The sequence below is a fragment of the Pelobates fuscus genome, chromosome 3 (assembly GCF_036172605.1).
Source record: "Pelobates fuscus isolate aPelFus1 chromosome 3, aPelFus1.pri, whole genome shotgun sequence".
Taxonomy (NCBI): Eukaryota; Metazoa; Chordata; class Amphibia; order Anura; family Pelobatidae; genus Pelobates; species Pelobates fuscus.
In genome coordinates this window covers 241,713,207-241,729,465 of record NC_086319.1, presented here as the reverse complement: position 1 = coordinate 241,729,465, position 16,259 = coordinate 241,713,207, and the positions used below count along the sequence as shown (strand labels likewise).

Sequence of the window (16,259 nt, the reverse complement as noted above, 5' to 3'; positions counted from 1 at the left end):
TAACCTGGTGAGCTATTTATTTTGTATAATTTTGCCTATTCCTGGTCACTTTGTGAACATGTCACAGCTCATAATCCAGTGAATATACGTTTCTCGTATTTCTAGTCAGACAGCATCTTTATTTAAGATTTTAGAATCTGTGTCCTTTTTAATTTTAAAAAAGGCTCATGAAGCTCACAATCAATTGAGGTGGGGATAGGATTAAGAAAAGCCTCCCTTTCCACACCTAACATATTTATACCATGGAATGGTAATGAATGATGTGAGTCAGCCACAGATAACCCTAAAAATACATTTGAGTGGATAGAGTGTGATCTTGCCAACCACTCCTCTGTGTCTACAGAAGCAGCCCATTCAGCCAGACGTTCTTGTGAAGCTACTGTGTGACCTCATATGGGCTTAAATATAGCCTTTCATCTGACATGACTTGCTGAGTGCCAATTATAAATGGGTAAAGTCAGTAAAATAGCTGTGCTAATGTTTTCATTGTATCCACAAAGGTCTACCGGTGATTTATGGTTCTAACACCTTACATATACATATTTATTATTAAGTATCTAATTATGTGCCAAAGGGATGGACAGCATTTAATTGCACTGCATGTTCCTAATTTTCAGTCAAGACACGGAAAGGGTAAACGTAGTTAATTTACCTACTACTCACAACTATTAACCTTAACCTACAGTAATTTGAGGATTAGATGGTGATGTTTAAACACGAACCGCAAGCAATGCAGAAAGTTAATAAACTGAACCTTTGACTGCCGAGCCAGTCATTCTTTCTGTGTGGTAAAGAAAGCCTTAATATATGACATCTGTCCTATATTCTTTGACTTTTTATCCATATAGCAATAATGGTTAGCTAAAGCAATCATTGTAGTACTTCAGTTTACAGGAAGATCAATAGGCAAAGGAAATAATGTTGTATCTAGGTTACAATTTGAAGTGCAGTACTTATATACACCCTGCTGTGCTAACCTCAAATGTATAGTTATACACACAGAAAAAGGAAATAGATTGCTTTGCTAAACTGCTTACAATCCATTACAGCTGTCCCAGGCAAAGTGAAAAGAGCTTGTTTAAAGATTTGTTGCTGCTGCAGAATTGTATTTGTTCTATGGCAGAAACATGTATAGTACCTTTACCGCAATAAAAGTAGGGAATATATCAAATATAAGATTATTATCAGTAATTGATATGTAAAAGCAATTTAATCTGAGAACACAGGCAACCAGTCTAGTGTTATGGGTAATGTATGAAATATTACAATTAAGGGCACCGAAGAACGATACCGGTGGTATCAGACTAAGCAGAATAATTAATTGCATTTATGAAATAGCATACACTAATTAATGAGTGACAGACTCATTTGATACCAGAAGCCTCCAGCTGAATTATTATTTATACATTGCAGCTTATTTATTAAGGCAGGAATGGTGGAGTGACAATGGAAATGCAAATATTACTTGAACTAGAATAACACCTGAAATGGAGAATTGCTCCCTGCTTGGCTATTTTGCCCTAAAAAGTCCAATTCCACTGTCAGTTCTCCACAACCCAGTTTAATGAATACATTCCATTGCAATCCTGTGCATTTCAAATGTAAAGGTTCTAAAAAAATAGATTTGTGCACAGCGAGAAAATTCAGCTCGGCTTAACCATTTTTTTTCTGAAAACACAACAATTTTCAGGACACCCTAATATCATCCGAATGCCGGTTCAGCTCAGCAAACTTTCTGAACTGAGATTCAGAAATCGAAACAGAGTTATGGTAAAAAAATAAAATAATAATCTTTATGTGCATTTATTAAATATAGATGTATTCTTTTTTTTTTTACTACTCATCCTTTGTCCCCTCTATTGCTCATTCCTCACTTGATCTGTGATTAAAATCAACAGTGACTGTCTCTTAGCCATTAATCATCTGTTTTTCCCATCAATCATCTCTACACAACATTCTAAATCATCACCATGAACTAAACATGTTTAATATTGCACAGTTCGGATGTTCCATGATTTGGGTTCTTTTCAGCTCAGAGTTCAGAAATCACCCAACCAGCTCAAATTCGGTCGAGTTGCAGTCTGGTCCAAAATGAATGTCCAAGTCTACTAAATATGTAACACTATCCTTGCACTACATAGGTTATAAAAACAATTACAGCTTCAATGGATACCTGGTTACTCATGTTCTTTAGATAGAGAAATAAGTTTCACCTATACATTGTGCTAGCAGATTTGAAAGCAAATGTGTAGATTTAAAAATAGGTGTTTGTCACTTCTTAGTCAGATCTTCAGCAAGGACTTTGCTGACAAGAGAAGCAAAATAGACCCCCTAAGCATTGGAACCACAGTGCATGCTGGCATATTTAAAGGGTCCCTACATCTAAAAGCCAGAACATAGATGTCACTAAGGTGGCTTGGGCAGGCCAGGGTAAGCATTTCCAACCAGGGCAAATGAAAAAGTACCAAATGAGAAGCTAAGCACAGACCAGGGGTGAGTATTAGATGAAAAGTTACACCCACAAAGCTCTGAAGATGGCAGTGCTGGAACGGAAGTAAGTATTTAATGTATATGGGGTGATTTAAAGTAAATATTTTTTTTCCTTAACAGGGTCACTTTAAATAGGTACTCCAACCTCCGTGACCTCTTCTGCATTTTGAAGTGGTCATGGAGCAAGCGATATGTGTGTGCAGTGCTGCAAAGCTGCCTATACAGAGAGACATATTGGAAGGGTTGTGATCACACCTCCAGCACACGTGACTCGGTTTCCCTTGCCCATTATCCGTTGTCGAGTAAAGAATTCAGCCCTGGTGACTAAAAAGTCACATCTGGTGGTAAGCCACCTACCCTCCAGGCTTGCAGTGGCAAGCACCTTTTAGGCATTGCTAGTAGTGTAGGGATACATTTTACGCTACAAATCCAAAATACCATTGAGTTAAATGTTAAATCTATAACTAATATGTTTCTCAGAACAAAATGTTTGTCTCACATTTCAGCTTTTGCAGTAGGTGCAAGCCTGGTGGTTTTGCTAATTGTTTAGGAAGTAGTATGCTATAACAATATTCAGTGGAATATAATGACACAATATCCAGAGTCTCACTTATAAGTGCATTTATTTAACAAATATCTGTTGATGGATCTAACAGCAATTCAAGTATTCCATTTGTATCTTTATACCACATCATACAGATATAAATATTTAATGTGCCTATGAAAAGGTTGCACACATATTCACAACTCCTTGTCCATAATAAAAGGTATAGTTAGGTCTAGAAAATCTAGGCTTTAGAGTACCATTTTTAGGAAGTTGGTAGTGGGCAGTGTATGGTTGATGCTTTTTAGGGAGGGGGAATGAGTGCACAGTGGTTGCTCAAGGATAATGGCATTGGAGCTTTGTGGGAGGAGGTCATGAGGGTGCATGTTGACTACTAAGTGAGAAGGTCGCATCCCTAGTTACTGAGAAAGAAGGACAGGGTGATGATGATGGAGGTTGCCGTGGTAACTAATAAGGGAGAGAGAAACTGTGTCTGATAAAAGAAAATAACATGGTGGCTATGTGTTTCTATGATGAAGGCATATATTGTAAAGAAATTAGGCAACGTGGCTTTGAAGATGGTGTGTGGCTTATAAAGAATGGTACTACTGAGTGTGATGGTTAGTCCTTAGACAAGATTTTTGAGGATGATGGCGGTTAGTAGGAAAGGGGAGCTTATGATAAAAGACATTGTTGACATGGAAGACATTGGTGGTTAAAAGAAGAAACTGATAAGTAAAGTACAAGAGGGAGCATGGTAGATCTACTCTGTAGGGCTCAGGCCAGGACAGAGCAACAATGTTTGTAAACCAGCGAGACATTGCTCACAATCAGGATTCTACACTCACTAGGTCATATGTTGTTTTTAAATACCATTATTACATGTAATGTACACGTTTGTTAGCAAGTTTGATAGTACCATACACATATTTTGCTAGTGGCAATTTGAGTTACTGTCAGTGGAGGTGTTCCTAGGCAGCCATATAAACACTGCATTTGCTCTGAAAAGGCAGTGTTTACATTAAAAAGCCTGCAGGGACAGGCCTTAGACACCAGAACCACTATGTTAAACGGTAGTGGTTCTACTGACTATAGTTTCCCTTTAAAGCTTATCTTACTTTTGAAAAATAATTTGCTCTCATGCAAAATACACTTAGGAAATCTTGAAATACTTTTTACGTTTTAAGATGCTAATAAATCTGTAATCTAATGAAAAAACATAATTTTGTGAAATTAGTAAGAGATCTAAGGTTCTATTATTATTATTATTATTATTATTATTAAAGGATCTTATGCTTCCCATATATATATCATGTATGCTTGTCCCCTATATTTAACAAATCTTTGTAAAGTGTTAAATAAATAAATCCACACATCCTAATCCTGCATGTAGGTGCCTTCATTTTAGCTCTGTCAATCACTTGTTTTATAATTTAATGCCCTTATACGTGGCAGTCAGCAAAGATAAAGCATACAGAGAACAGGAGAAATTGAACAATGTTTCTTTTCCTTTGCAATTGCTGTGCCTGGACTGAATGTGATGCCATTTGCTACAGATATGAAGGAAATTTAAGAGAAAATGGAGTGATGCATGAAAAGAAAGCCAGTTACAGGTGATTTTGGTTGTTTTATTCGATGGCGTAATTTATTTCCAAAGAAGTGATAGTTTTCCGGTAATACACCACGCTAATAAATTTTATTTTACGCCATGTGATTTTTGGAGTTCTTTTATTCCTCCACAGTACAAAGCTTTCATTAGAGGAGAATTCTGAAGGATAGAATGAACAGGGAGACAACATAAATCTCAGCAAACATGCATTAATTCCAGATCAATAAAATGTTTCTAAAGAATAAAGCTGGCAGTACATTGTTCTTCAATGTTCCACAACATGACAAAATGTTATAAAACAATGTACATAACAAAAAAGCAATTTTCATTGTTCATGATTCCCTTTGAGACTTTTTAACTAAAATAAGAGTAGATCCCTTTGCTAAGTATTGCTGCTTAAAGGAGACATTGGCTTTTAGTCACACCTTTATGTCCAGTTTTATAATTCCACAAATGTGTTTAAAGGAACATTATAGCATTAGCAATACAAACGTATTCCTAACACTGTAGTTTCCTAACATCTATTTTTACCCCCACCCTGCGAGTATTTAAAAGGAGAGTATTACGTACCTTTCAGCTCACCGATCTCCGTAATCACACTCTGTCTCTTTGCGTGAGATCATCATGGCAGATGATCTCAGCCAAACAAATGTTTCCTAATAAGGAAGGTTAGTGGGAGGTTAGTGCGCATGCACAGCAAAACGTCATGCTGCACCAATCAAATGGTCTCCATGAGACCATGTGATTGAAAAACTACATTTAACTCAGATATTATTGTGGAAAGACATTAGCTTACAAACAGAGCCAAAGTATGACATCAATGAATGCTGTCAAAAGGTGCACAATATGTAAGTGCATATGGGCCAGCTGGAAATTATTTGACACAGAACTGGGGGACTGCACCATGCTAACACAATAACCACTATAGCAGACATTAGTGCTTATGGTGTTTCACATGTCACTTTAAAATAATATGTTTCTAGCACTTTTACAAACCATACTACTCAACCATGCAATGGCTAATTAGGGTAACACCATATGCCATATACTGAGATTTCAAGATTGGAAGCCAGTCATACAACATTGGATTTTTTGTGAAACAAAGTCATTGGTGTAACATGCACTCATTACGTCAAATACTTTGAAATGAAAAACATGAAGGCTTTTATTTTTAAAAATGTAGTTGCAGATTCAGATGCAATTGTTTCCCATGGTGATTGCAGCACTTAATACTTTGCCCTAGAACAGCACCTGCCTTTGCCTTGATAAATTCCCTCAGAGTAAATATTTATAGAACAGAAATTCCACATACAAATAAAGAATGTACTTATTTGGTATGAGAATGTACTGATTTAGTATGAGCAAACACACACAGTTCTTTTATTGAACAGACAATGCATGCGTAGTGTACTAAAATGTGAACTGTCAGGAATACTGTCAAAGTAAATTCAAGCTGAATGTCATATTTTAGAACAGTAACGCATACAATCTTAACAGCAAGACCAACATCATGATGGGGAGAATTCCTGTACTTCTAATACAAACCTACCTGAGCAGCCTATCCCCCTTCCTACACACCTATGAGTATACTGCATCAAAGTTCAGATATTTTAAAGGAACACTATAGTCACCTAAATTACTTTAGCTAAATAAATCAGTTTTAGTGTATAGATCATTCCCCTGCAATTTCACTGCCATTTAGGAGTTAAATCACTTTGTTTCTGTTTATGCAGCCCTAGCCACACCTCCCCTGGCTATGATTGACAGAGCCTGCATGAAAAAAAAAAACTGGTTTCACTTTCAAACAGATGTAATTTATCTTAAATAATTGTATCTCAATCTCTAAATTGAACTTTAATCACACACAGGAGGCTCTTGCATGGTCTAGCAAGCTATTAACATAGCAAGGGATAAGAAAATCTTAATTAAACAGAACTTGCAATAAAGAAAGCCTAAATAGGGCCCTATTTACAGGAAGTGTTTATGGAAGGCTGTGCAAGTCACATGCAGGGAGGTGTGACTAGGGTTCATAAACAAAGGGATTTAACTCCTAAATGGCAGAGGATTGAGCAGTGAGGCTGCAGGGGCATGTTCTATACACCAAAACTCATTCATTAAGCTAAAGTTGTTCAGGTGACTATAGTGTCCCTTTAAAGTATTCTGTGGCATGTTCTCAATGAGGATACAAAAATATGACTCGTATAAAGATATGATTAATACATAACAAATGTGGACTATCGCAGCAAACATTCAAACTGACCGATCTAGTCTGGCAGTTTTCCAACCAACTTTAAAACTAACATTATTATGTGCAATACCAGCACAAGTGTGTTATACTAATTTGTAAAGAAAAAGAAAAAAAAACACCCACTGTCAAAAAAGGAAATAAATATATATATAAAAATTGAGATCTAGTCATATGCTGCATTATAGTTGTAGTGCAAATGTAACACTCTCCTTGCCATTTTAGATTTCATCGTGAGATATATGAGATATGTTTGATTTTTGGTTTTATACAGGTACATTGGACCAGAGTAATATGTATTTTAGGAAGGCCTTGTTCATCACTGAAGCAGCTGTGGAAGCTACCTTTTTTAAGGCGATCAAAGTTTTAGAAATACTGAATGTTAAGAATAGAAATTTATGTTTATGCTACAGTCCATGTGAACTAAAATGAACTTCATATTTCATATATTTCACACTTTGTGATAATGAAAAAGTACAGATTGTTTAAGCTGTTTCTGAGTGATCGTTTAACAGTGAGTATCATGTACTTAGTACAGAGAGTACACTGGAGGATCAAGTTGCCTTTGCTGGCATGTGTAAAGAAAATACAATGAAAATACATTTAAAAAGTATGAGTATATTCATTAAGCTCCAGGGAGACTAATAAAGTAAACAAACACACTTAAAAAGAATTGATATAACATATAGCTCATTACTCAAGCATAATTTAACAGAGGACTGTAATTAATGTTCAATAGAGAACTCAAAAGAACTGGAGTAATATGAAATATCACACATATAGTAGTTTCTATATGTTATTAAAAATGTACTATTATTTGTGTTTGTATTTATAACAAACTGCACCATGCCTTAGGATTCAAGTCAACATCATTCTTCTTTATACCCATGACATACTTGAAAACGAGAGAAATCTCAATGTATCTTTCCTGGTAAAATAGTTTATAAATAATCACAGTTTAATTGCCATTACATGTATTGCATATAAATACTTAGTAATTCTGCCACCCAATACAACTGTGGGGTGGGGGAGAGAAGAATGCAAATAGGTAAAATGTAATGGTTTGTGTGCATTGGTGCTGTTTAATTTGGGAGTCAATGCTCACTAGAAAGCACGATTGAAATAATCCCTCCCTTTGACCTTCTGCAATTCTTGAAAAAAAAACCTGATTCTACAATCTTCCGTCTCTATTTAAGACATTTGTTAAAACATAACAACTGCCGTTTTAAAAATTAAAATTAATTTGATATATCAACAATAAAAGGGTCACTTACTCGAATAACAAATTCATATTTCAAATAAAATAGATTACGAGGCATATTTATTACATAAAGGTAGTTATAGAATTGACTCAAAAAATTAGGCCAAAACATTTGAACTGTAAAAATATCTGTCAACTCCTGGATTGGAACCTTTCTCAAACTGGGAACAATTCCATAAACACTAAAATCACGTTATTAGTCTTAAAACACCATAAAGACACAACTTCTAAAATAAAAGGGAATTATGACGGAATATTTCCATCATGTGTCCTTAACCCCTTAAGGACAGATGACGGATATATTCCGTCATGATTCCCTTTTATTCCAGAAGTTGTGTCCTTAAGGGGTTAAGCGGTTATTTGTTTTATATTTTTCACGTGAAGCACCATTTTCTTTTAAAGGTACATGAATGATTTAGCAAAATGCATCACAATCCAGCTCATCCCTGGCATAACCAGGGCACACATTGCAATCAAGGACAAGAAGCCAATATACCCAGAGTTGGAACAAAGAGCTTAAAAATGTGTTATAGTTTTAGGAAACAAATTCTAACAAACATGTTCTTGGTCATGACAATAGAGCTAAACACTGTACTTACAGCTGTAATGAAAAAAGAGAAAGTAATTATCCTATTAAACATGCATTTTTTTTTTAATGAGTTATACATGCGAAACATTAAAAAGAATAATAAAATCCATCTTGAAGCATCTTTTTAAACAGGTTTAACATTAACAGGTGCAGCAGGAGCTATGACTTGTTACAATGTACGTTACATAATTCCTTCAGATGCAATGTTCCAACTTGTTCTGCTTTTTAAACCAAGAATCAACACAGCAAACAATATATGTTAATGCCTTCCATACTAACCAATTCAATATGAAATTTAAAAAAAAACATTTCCTTATTTCCTCTTCCCAGAGTTCCCATGTTCGTACACACCTAGCAGAAAAAAAACGCAATTCTGACAATCTTCAGCTCAGCAACCATAATATGTTACCTCTCCACACCCCATTAAAAACACGACTCCGTGCAGTGTTGCAAGAATAGCAGATGGAGGGAGGAGAGAGTTACCATGCCACAAATGGGTTCATAGGCAACAATAGCAGACTCCAGTGTCCAACAAAAACCACAGAGGCCGGGTTTTAATCAGACTCTATTTTTCTGTTTATAGCACTATGCCCACATTGAGAGAAGTTGTTATATTCTGGTGCAATTTTAGGAATCTGCATTCCTGAAAATACCTCACTATTATCCACGAGCAGAATATATGATGTTCTGTATTATATTACATTGTCAAACCTATTGTAAATTGCACATTTGATATATGCTGGTATAAAAGGCAAGAAATCGATCTCTAAAATATTTTAGGAAATAAAATAAATACAATTAAATAGATACTACAGGCATCAAAACAACTTTAGTTTAATCATGCAGTTTTGGTGTATAACTCTGGTGTCTCACTGCTCAATTCTCTGCCATTTAGCAGTTAAATCACTTTTGTTTCTCTCCACGCAGTTTTGGCCACACCTCCCTGGCTGGGACTGACACAGCCTACTTGAAAATAAAAAATGGTTTCATTTTCGATCAGATGTTAGCTTGACTTACTCTTAACTCTGTCACTTAAACTTTAATCACACACAGGAGGCTCTTGAAGGCTCTGTTAGGCTATAATCAGAGCAGGAGATAATATTTCTTATATTAAACAGACTGTGCAATTAATGAAGTTTAAACGTAAGATCTCTCTTTACAGGAAGTGTTTAGAAAAGCTGTGTAAGCCACAAGCAGGGAGGTGTGACTAGGGCTGCATAAACAAAGGCACTTAACTCCTAATTTGCAGAATGTTGAGCAGTGAGACTATGTGGGCATTATCTATATTCCAAAACTGCTTAATTGTTAAAGTAGTTTAATGCTAGTAGTACCCCTTCAATAGTGAAATAATTCAAAATAATGGCAAATTCCAAAATACTGTATACTTATTTTATTTATTTAAATACATTCTTACAACCACTGATTGATAACAGAAAATTGACTTTTAAGGAAGATGCGCTCATTAAACTTTATTTCCATATAATAAAAATTAGAATTAAAGACCCTTTGGCACAAAACAACATAATAAAGCCCTGCAAACAAACTAATTAGCCAGCTTTCTCAAGCATGACATTAGTTGGCCTTTCCAAGCTGCTGCATAAAGATAGCTTGAAACTGTTGAGATCACCTTGAAATCCATTGATCACTATAGCATGAGCTGCCAATAACACCCCATAAAAATCTGTCGCTATTCAGAACAGCTAAATGTACCATTACCATCCGCTAATGCTGTTACGAGTCATGAAAATATCACACTATTAACTCCTTAAGGACACATGACATGCGTGACATGTCATGATTCCCTTTTATTCCAGAAGTTTGGTCCTTAAGGGGTGGAATATACATTAGTTATTTACAAATGTATTTAGCTGGCTGGTTGGCAAGGCTTGGCCATATAGTATGGACTGAGAGTCATTGCTGTATTATTATAAGTTTATATAACACTACATAATAGTTCCATATTAGAGCACCTATTCTATACATTATGCAGATCTACGGCATTCCAGTCATTCTGTGAAAGCAAAAAGAACAACAAAGAGTTCCATTGTCATAAAAGTATGCAAAAAAAAAAAACAACAATTTATTATATGTGATCTTTATACGGGATCCTGAACTTGATCTCAAGTGTGATCATATAAATATATAAAATGCCATGCATTATACATTGTAATAATATTAACAATAATACAATGTTTATATAATGTTTATTCCTTGAGCTAATATAACTGTTTATTGCAATAAATATTTCACTTTCTTACCATGATTAGTGTTCATGTCATTGACCTCAAATAGATACTCAAAATAATGAATGAACATACTAGAATTGAACCATGAGAACTTCAGATTACAGAGATCTTTAAGAATTTAAACCACTGAGCTATCTAACCAGTGTATTAATACAATACTCTGCTATGCTGCATTTGGTCTATAATGTGAAAATATATTTCAATAATGCATTTGATTGCACTGAACATTTAATATTTTTGTGAGACACAGTACCCCCTACTGTAAGGTGAAAGGAAATAAGTCAATGAACATCTAAGGATTGGGGGGATTAGGACCCCCACACACTACCTATGACAAATCTTGATGATATTGTATTATAATATATTGTGTCTTGTACGTTATGATTTGCAAATGTTAAACAGATGACGGGGTTAATGCACTTGACCTGAAAACCAAAAGCCAACGTTTAGGCTAAAATAGAATAGATGGAAACGATCATATTTAATCCTTCATCAAGCATTGCGAAACTCACAAAACAGCAATTCTTTGATTGTCCTCCAAACAGATCAAAGTGCAAGGAAATCATTGTCCTAAGCCAAAGATATATTAGCATCATTGACATATTCTAGCCTAGCCTAAATCCATGTCTGGTTTGTTTGCTTGTTTGTTTACATTGATTAGATTAAAGAAAAAATAACAGAATGGAGGTTTATTTTCCCCAACTCCATTAGTGACATTAACACTTGTATATTGTAGGATGTTAATATTTCAGACTGACATTACCTCTTTATATAGTAAAGTTCTGGCTACAGTCATCATTTCTCATTTGGAATTTATGCTAAAACAACTGTCATCCAAATTGTATAATATAATGGGTACTCTGAAATTATAACACAGCAAAAGGTACCAATACTTATGTTAATAATTGACTATGGGGATGCAGTGTATCTAGGATGTAAATCCAACTCAGCAAAGTCAACAGTGCATATTGATTATGCTACCTTTCCCCACAATGGAATTATAATACAGATCATTATGAAATGCTAAAAATTAATTGAGCTGGATAAGGATCAAATCCAGATGTAAATCTACATGTACCCTTCACCTTTCATCTCAGCTTCATTATTATTAGCATTTAACAGTACTTTCCATGAATGGGAACAAACCCTCCAGGAAATATATAATATCCCACCACCTTAATATCCCACCATTCTGTATAGACAATCAAATGGAAACTGTAACTGCTGCTCACACTTACCTCTTTATTTTGTATGTGTTTTAACCCCTTAAGGACCAAACATCTGGAATAAAAGGGAATCATGACATGTCACACATGTCATGTGTCCTTAAGGGGTTAAATATGTCCATTCTACAATGGGATATACTGAAATGACTAGTATGTATGTATGTAAGTATACACATAAAAATAACCATTAGTTTATCAAGATGTATGTCATGTGTGTCTGCTTGAGTTCATGCTTGCCATTTTACTAAAATATCCCCAAAAGGACATGTTTTAGGGCAGACCCTCCTCCCACCTCACTCTAACACAGCCACTGGTGCAGTTGAAAAATATGCACTTAAGCACCTGTCAAGATCCTTAACAGTATTATTGTGATACTAAAATAAATAGTTTATTGTGAGAATATTACTGCAGGACATGAGAGAGAGAGAGAGAGAGAGAGAGAGAGAGAGAGAGAGAGAGAGAGAGAGAGAGAGAGAGAGAGAGAGAGAGAGAGAGAGAGAGAGAGAGATCATTAAATTTGATCATTACTTTAGAGGAAATATAAGTCCTCAGGTTGTATGATAAGGTGTAGATACATACTTCTTGCCCCTGGATAAGCCCTGACATAGTGTCGATTTGTCGATTGTTGACTTGTGGATCGCTAGAAGGAATGTTCCAGCATTTCAACTCAGCCTTGAACCCAATAGCTGCATTGAAGGAACATTAACCCTGTATAGCCAGGATTCGCAGAGAAAAAAGACTGAAGACAAGAAAGAATACAGCCCACTAAACATATAATATAATAATCTAGGGGGAGGGGGATAAATCATATATATATATATATATATACACACACACACACACTGTATATGTGTATTTCCTCGAAAGAAATTAAACAATACTTCCAGTTGATATTATTTCTATAGAGGGTTATATAGTACCTGTGGTGTAAAGGCATCCCCTGCTCCTACACTTTACAGCCTGAGGATGGCACACAAGGACACAATTACCCACATCCAGCTGGGTTACCCCCCAGGGTGAGGAGCAGGGAATCCCGGTAGGAGTGAGGGCTCGGTGTATTGATGAACTCAGTATCCCGGACACCTTCTAAACGGGAAACTTCTACAGCAACAGGAATCACCAGCGACACCTCACTGATCCACAAAATGCAGAGAATAATCCCAAATAATGGCGAAAAAACCCACGAATAATCCAGTGGAGACTCTTATCATAAATCCATGCGTTAAATCCACAGCTTCTGCTGTCAGTCCAGCCTTTCCAAGCTGTGAGCTCGAGTAATCAGCAGTCAAAAGCTCGAAATCCCTATGGAGCCTCCACTCAACTCCAAGCTCGTCACAACACACGTCACCAGAGGAGGGGCCACTCACTGCTCCTTCCACAACTCCTCCAGTGCTGACACATGGTTACATGGTAGTAGAGGAGGTGTCCCCCTCACTGTCCATCTCTGTGCAGACATTAACTCCTCCAGTGCTGACATATGGTTACATGGTAGTAGAGGAGGTGTCCCCCTCACTGTCCATCTCTGTGCAGACATTAACTCCTCCAGTGCTGACATATGGTTACCTGGTAGTAGAGGAGGTGTCCCCCTCACTGTCCATCTCTGTGCAGACATTAACTCCTCCATGGTTACATGGTAGTAGAGGAGGTGTCCCCCTCACTGTCCATCTCTGTGTGCAGACATTAACTCCTCCAGTGCTGACATATGGTTACATGGTAGTAGAGGAGGTGTCCCCCTCACTGTCCATCTCTGTGTGCAGATATTAACTCCTCCAGTGCTGACATATGGTTACATGGTAGTAAAGGAGGTCTCCCCCCTCACTGTCCATCTCTGTGTGCAGATATTAACTCCTCCAGTGCTGACACATGGTTACATGGTAGTAAAGGAGGTGTCCCCCTCACTGTCCATCTCTGTGTGCAGACATTAACTCCTCCAGTGGTGACACATGGTTACATGGTAGTAGAGGAGGTCTCCCCCCTCACTGTCCATCTCTGTGTGCTGACATTAACTCCTCCAGTGCTGACATATGGTTACATGGTAGTAGAGGAGGTCTCCCCCCTCACTGTCCATCTCTGTGTGCAGATATTAACTCCTCCAGTGCTGACACATGGTTACATGGTAGTAGAGGAGGTCTCCCCCCTCACTGTCCATCTCTGTCTGCAGACATTAACTCCTCCAGTGCTGACATATGGTTACATGGTAGTAGAGGAGGTGTCCCCCTCACTGTCCATCTCTGTGTGCAGACATTAACTCCTCCAGTGCTGACATATGGTTACATGGTAGTAGAGGAGGTGTCCCCCTCACTGTCCATCTCTGTGCAGACATTAACTCCTCCAGTGCTGACATATGGTTACATGGTAGTAAAGGAGGTCTCCCCCCTCACTGTCCATCTCTGTGTGCAGACATTAACTCCTCCAGTGCTGACACATGGTTACATGGTAGTAAAGGAGGTGTCCCCCTCACTGTCCATCTCTGTGTGCAGACATTAACTCCTTCAGTGGTGACACATGGTTACATGGTAGTAGAGGAGGTCTCCCCCTCACTGTCCATCTCTGTGTGCAGATATTAACTCATCCAGTGCTGACACATGGTTACATTGTAGTAGAGGAGGTCTCCCTCACATTGTAGCAATGGGACTTTTATTTACCTTCTAAACTCTGATTCCCTAGTAGAAGACAAGACGTGTGTGGGAAGCATCCTTCACAATGCAAGACAGGACAAGGCACAGAAGTAACATTCCACCAGTTACCTGGGAATGATCAGTAATCCCACAGTGGCTGTTTGTTACAACTCCATTCACAGAGCAGGCACTTTAAAAACTGAAGAGCTATTGTGAGCAGCAGACTGCCAATGTATACAGTGCTATAGAAACAGGGTTCTGTTTCTGAATGACAGCGGTGAGTGTATCTGAGAAGCTCATTGCTATAGGTCGGTGACGGATGGCTATGGAGGTAGTGAAGTGCAGGCTAATGAATAAACTCCTTCTGCATTCTCAGCCTGGACTCTGCCCAGATTCCGCTCTAACAGAGACCATAAAACGAAATTTACAACAGAAAACCCGCCATGTTCTGTGAGAAAAACCACTGACCCGACAGGTCACAAAATAAATTGAAAAAAAAAAAGCATGAATCAGTAATCCCCACACTCTTACTGTATGTCCTTAGCCTGTGCCAGAGATCAGCTCTGTCTGGGATCATCAGCCAATAGAAAACAGAACACACTTTTTTTCCTCCAGAAAATCCTGAATCTGTCAAGGCGATGATGGGGGCTTTGAAAAAGAGGACACCTCTGGAACTCGATTTCACTGGACTACAACCCCCAGTGAGATAAGGCAGCATTTGTTTTCAACAGCAGCTGGAGTTGTCTATGTCTGGATATCCCCACCTGGCATCAGTCATATTGTGTCCACCTTCACTTGGCAGTGCCAGCGTTAAGGGGTACCCAGCCCAAAGACTGCTAGAATATTACACTATACATCAAAGTATAATATGCCTTGAATGAACCGCAAGAAACTCCCAGTCACTGTGACTTGATGTCAGATTCAAAATTCAATCCACATTCATGTTTGGAAGCATTACACAAATGTATTCAAATATAGAGTCCAATGCATTTTAAAACGCACCCTGTCTCCTCAGTAACAGCTATCTATGCCATTGCCTAGGCCGTTCATTTGTATCTGAATATAAAAACAACACAGAGAAAAATATATTGTATGAAATATGGATTGTAATCATCCCCTGTCACAAATGGCTGAAAACAAAGGCACCAGCAGAATTTCTACAGATGATCAAGCAGGGTTAATCAACAGGCATACATTTAAATATTTTACAACTACAATTCCCCACAACACTTTATTGGAAAGCTGTTGAGATTTATAGTTCTGCAAGTGATAGAGGACTATCAGTGTCTATAGCCTTGCATAACTACACAAAATGTGTATTTAAAGTCCAGAATAGCGGGATTGCGCAAGAGATGTCATCAATGAATGTATTAAGCTAACAGATAAACATATCGTCACAAGTCAGAAGGAGAAGTGAAACAAAGCTTACAA

The 16,259-nt window shown here is 37.3% G+C and overlaps 1 protein-coding gene across 1 annotated transcript in view; it reads right to left on the bottom strand.

Annotated features, from left to right (window-relative positions):
• Positions 1–13,153, bottom strand: part of SFMBT2 (Scm like with four mbt domains 2) — a 197,828-nt gene extending 184,675 nt beyond the window's left edge. Inside the window, exon 1 of the mRNA XM_063445458.1 lies at positions 13,131–13,153. Within this exon, the coding sequence (XP_063301528.1) occupies positions 13,131–13,147 (17 nt within the window). The 5' untranslated portion in view covers positions 13,148–13,153. The remainder of the gene's footprint in view (positions 1–13,130) is intronic.
• Between the last annotated feature and the right edge of the window lie 3,106 nt (positions 13,154–16,259).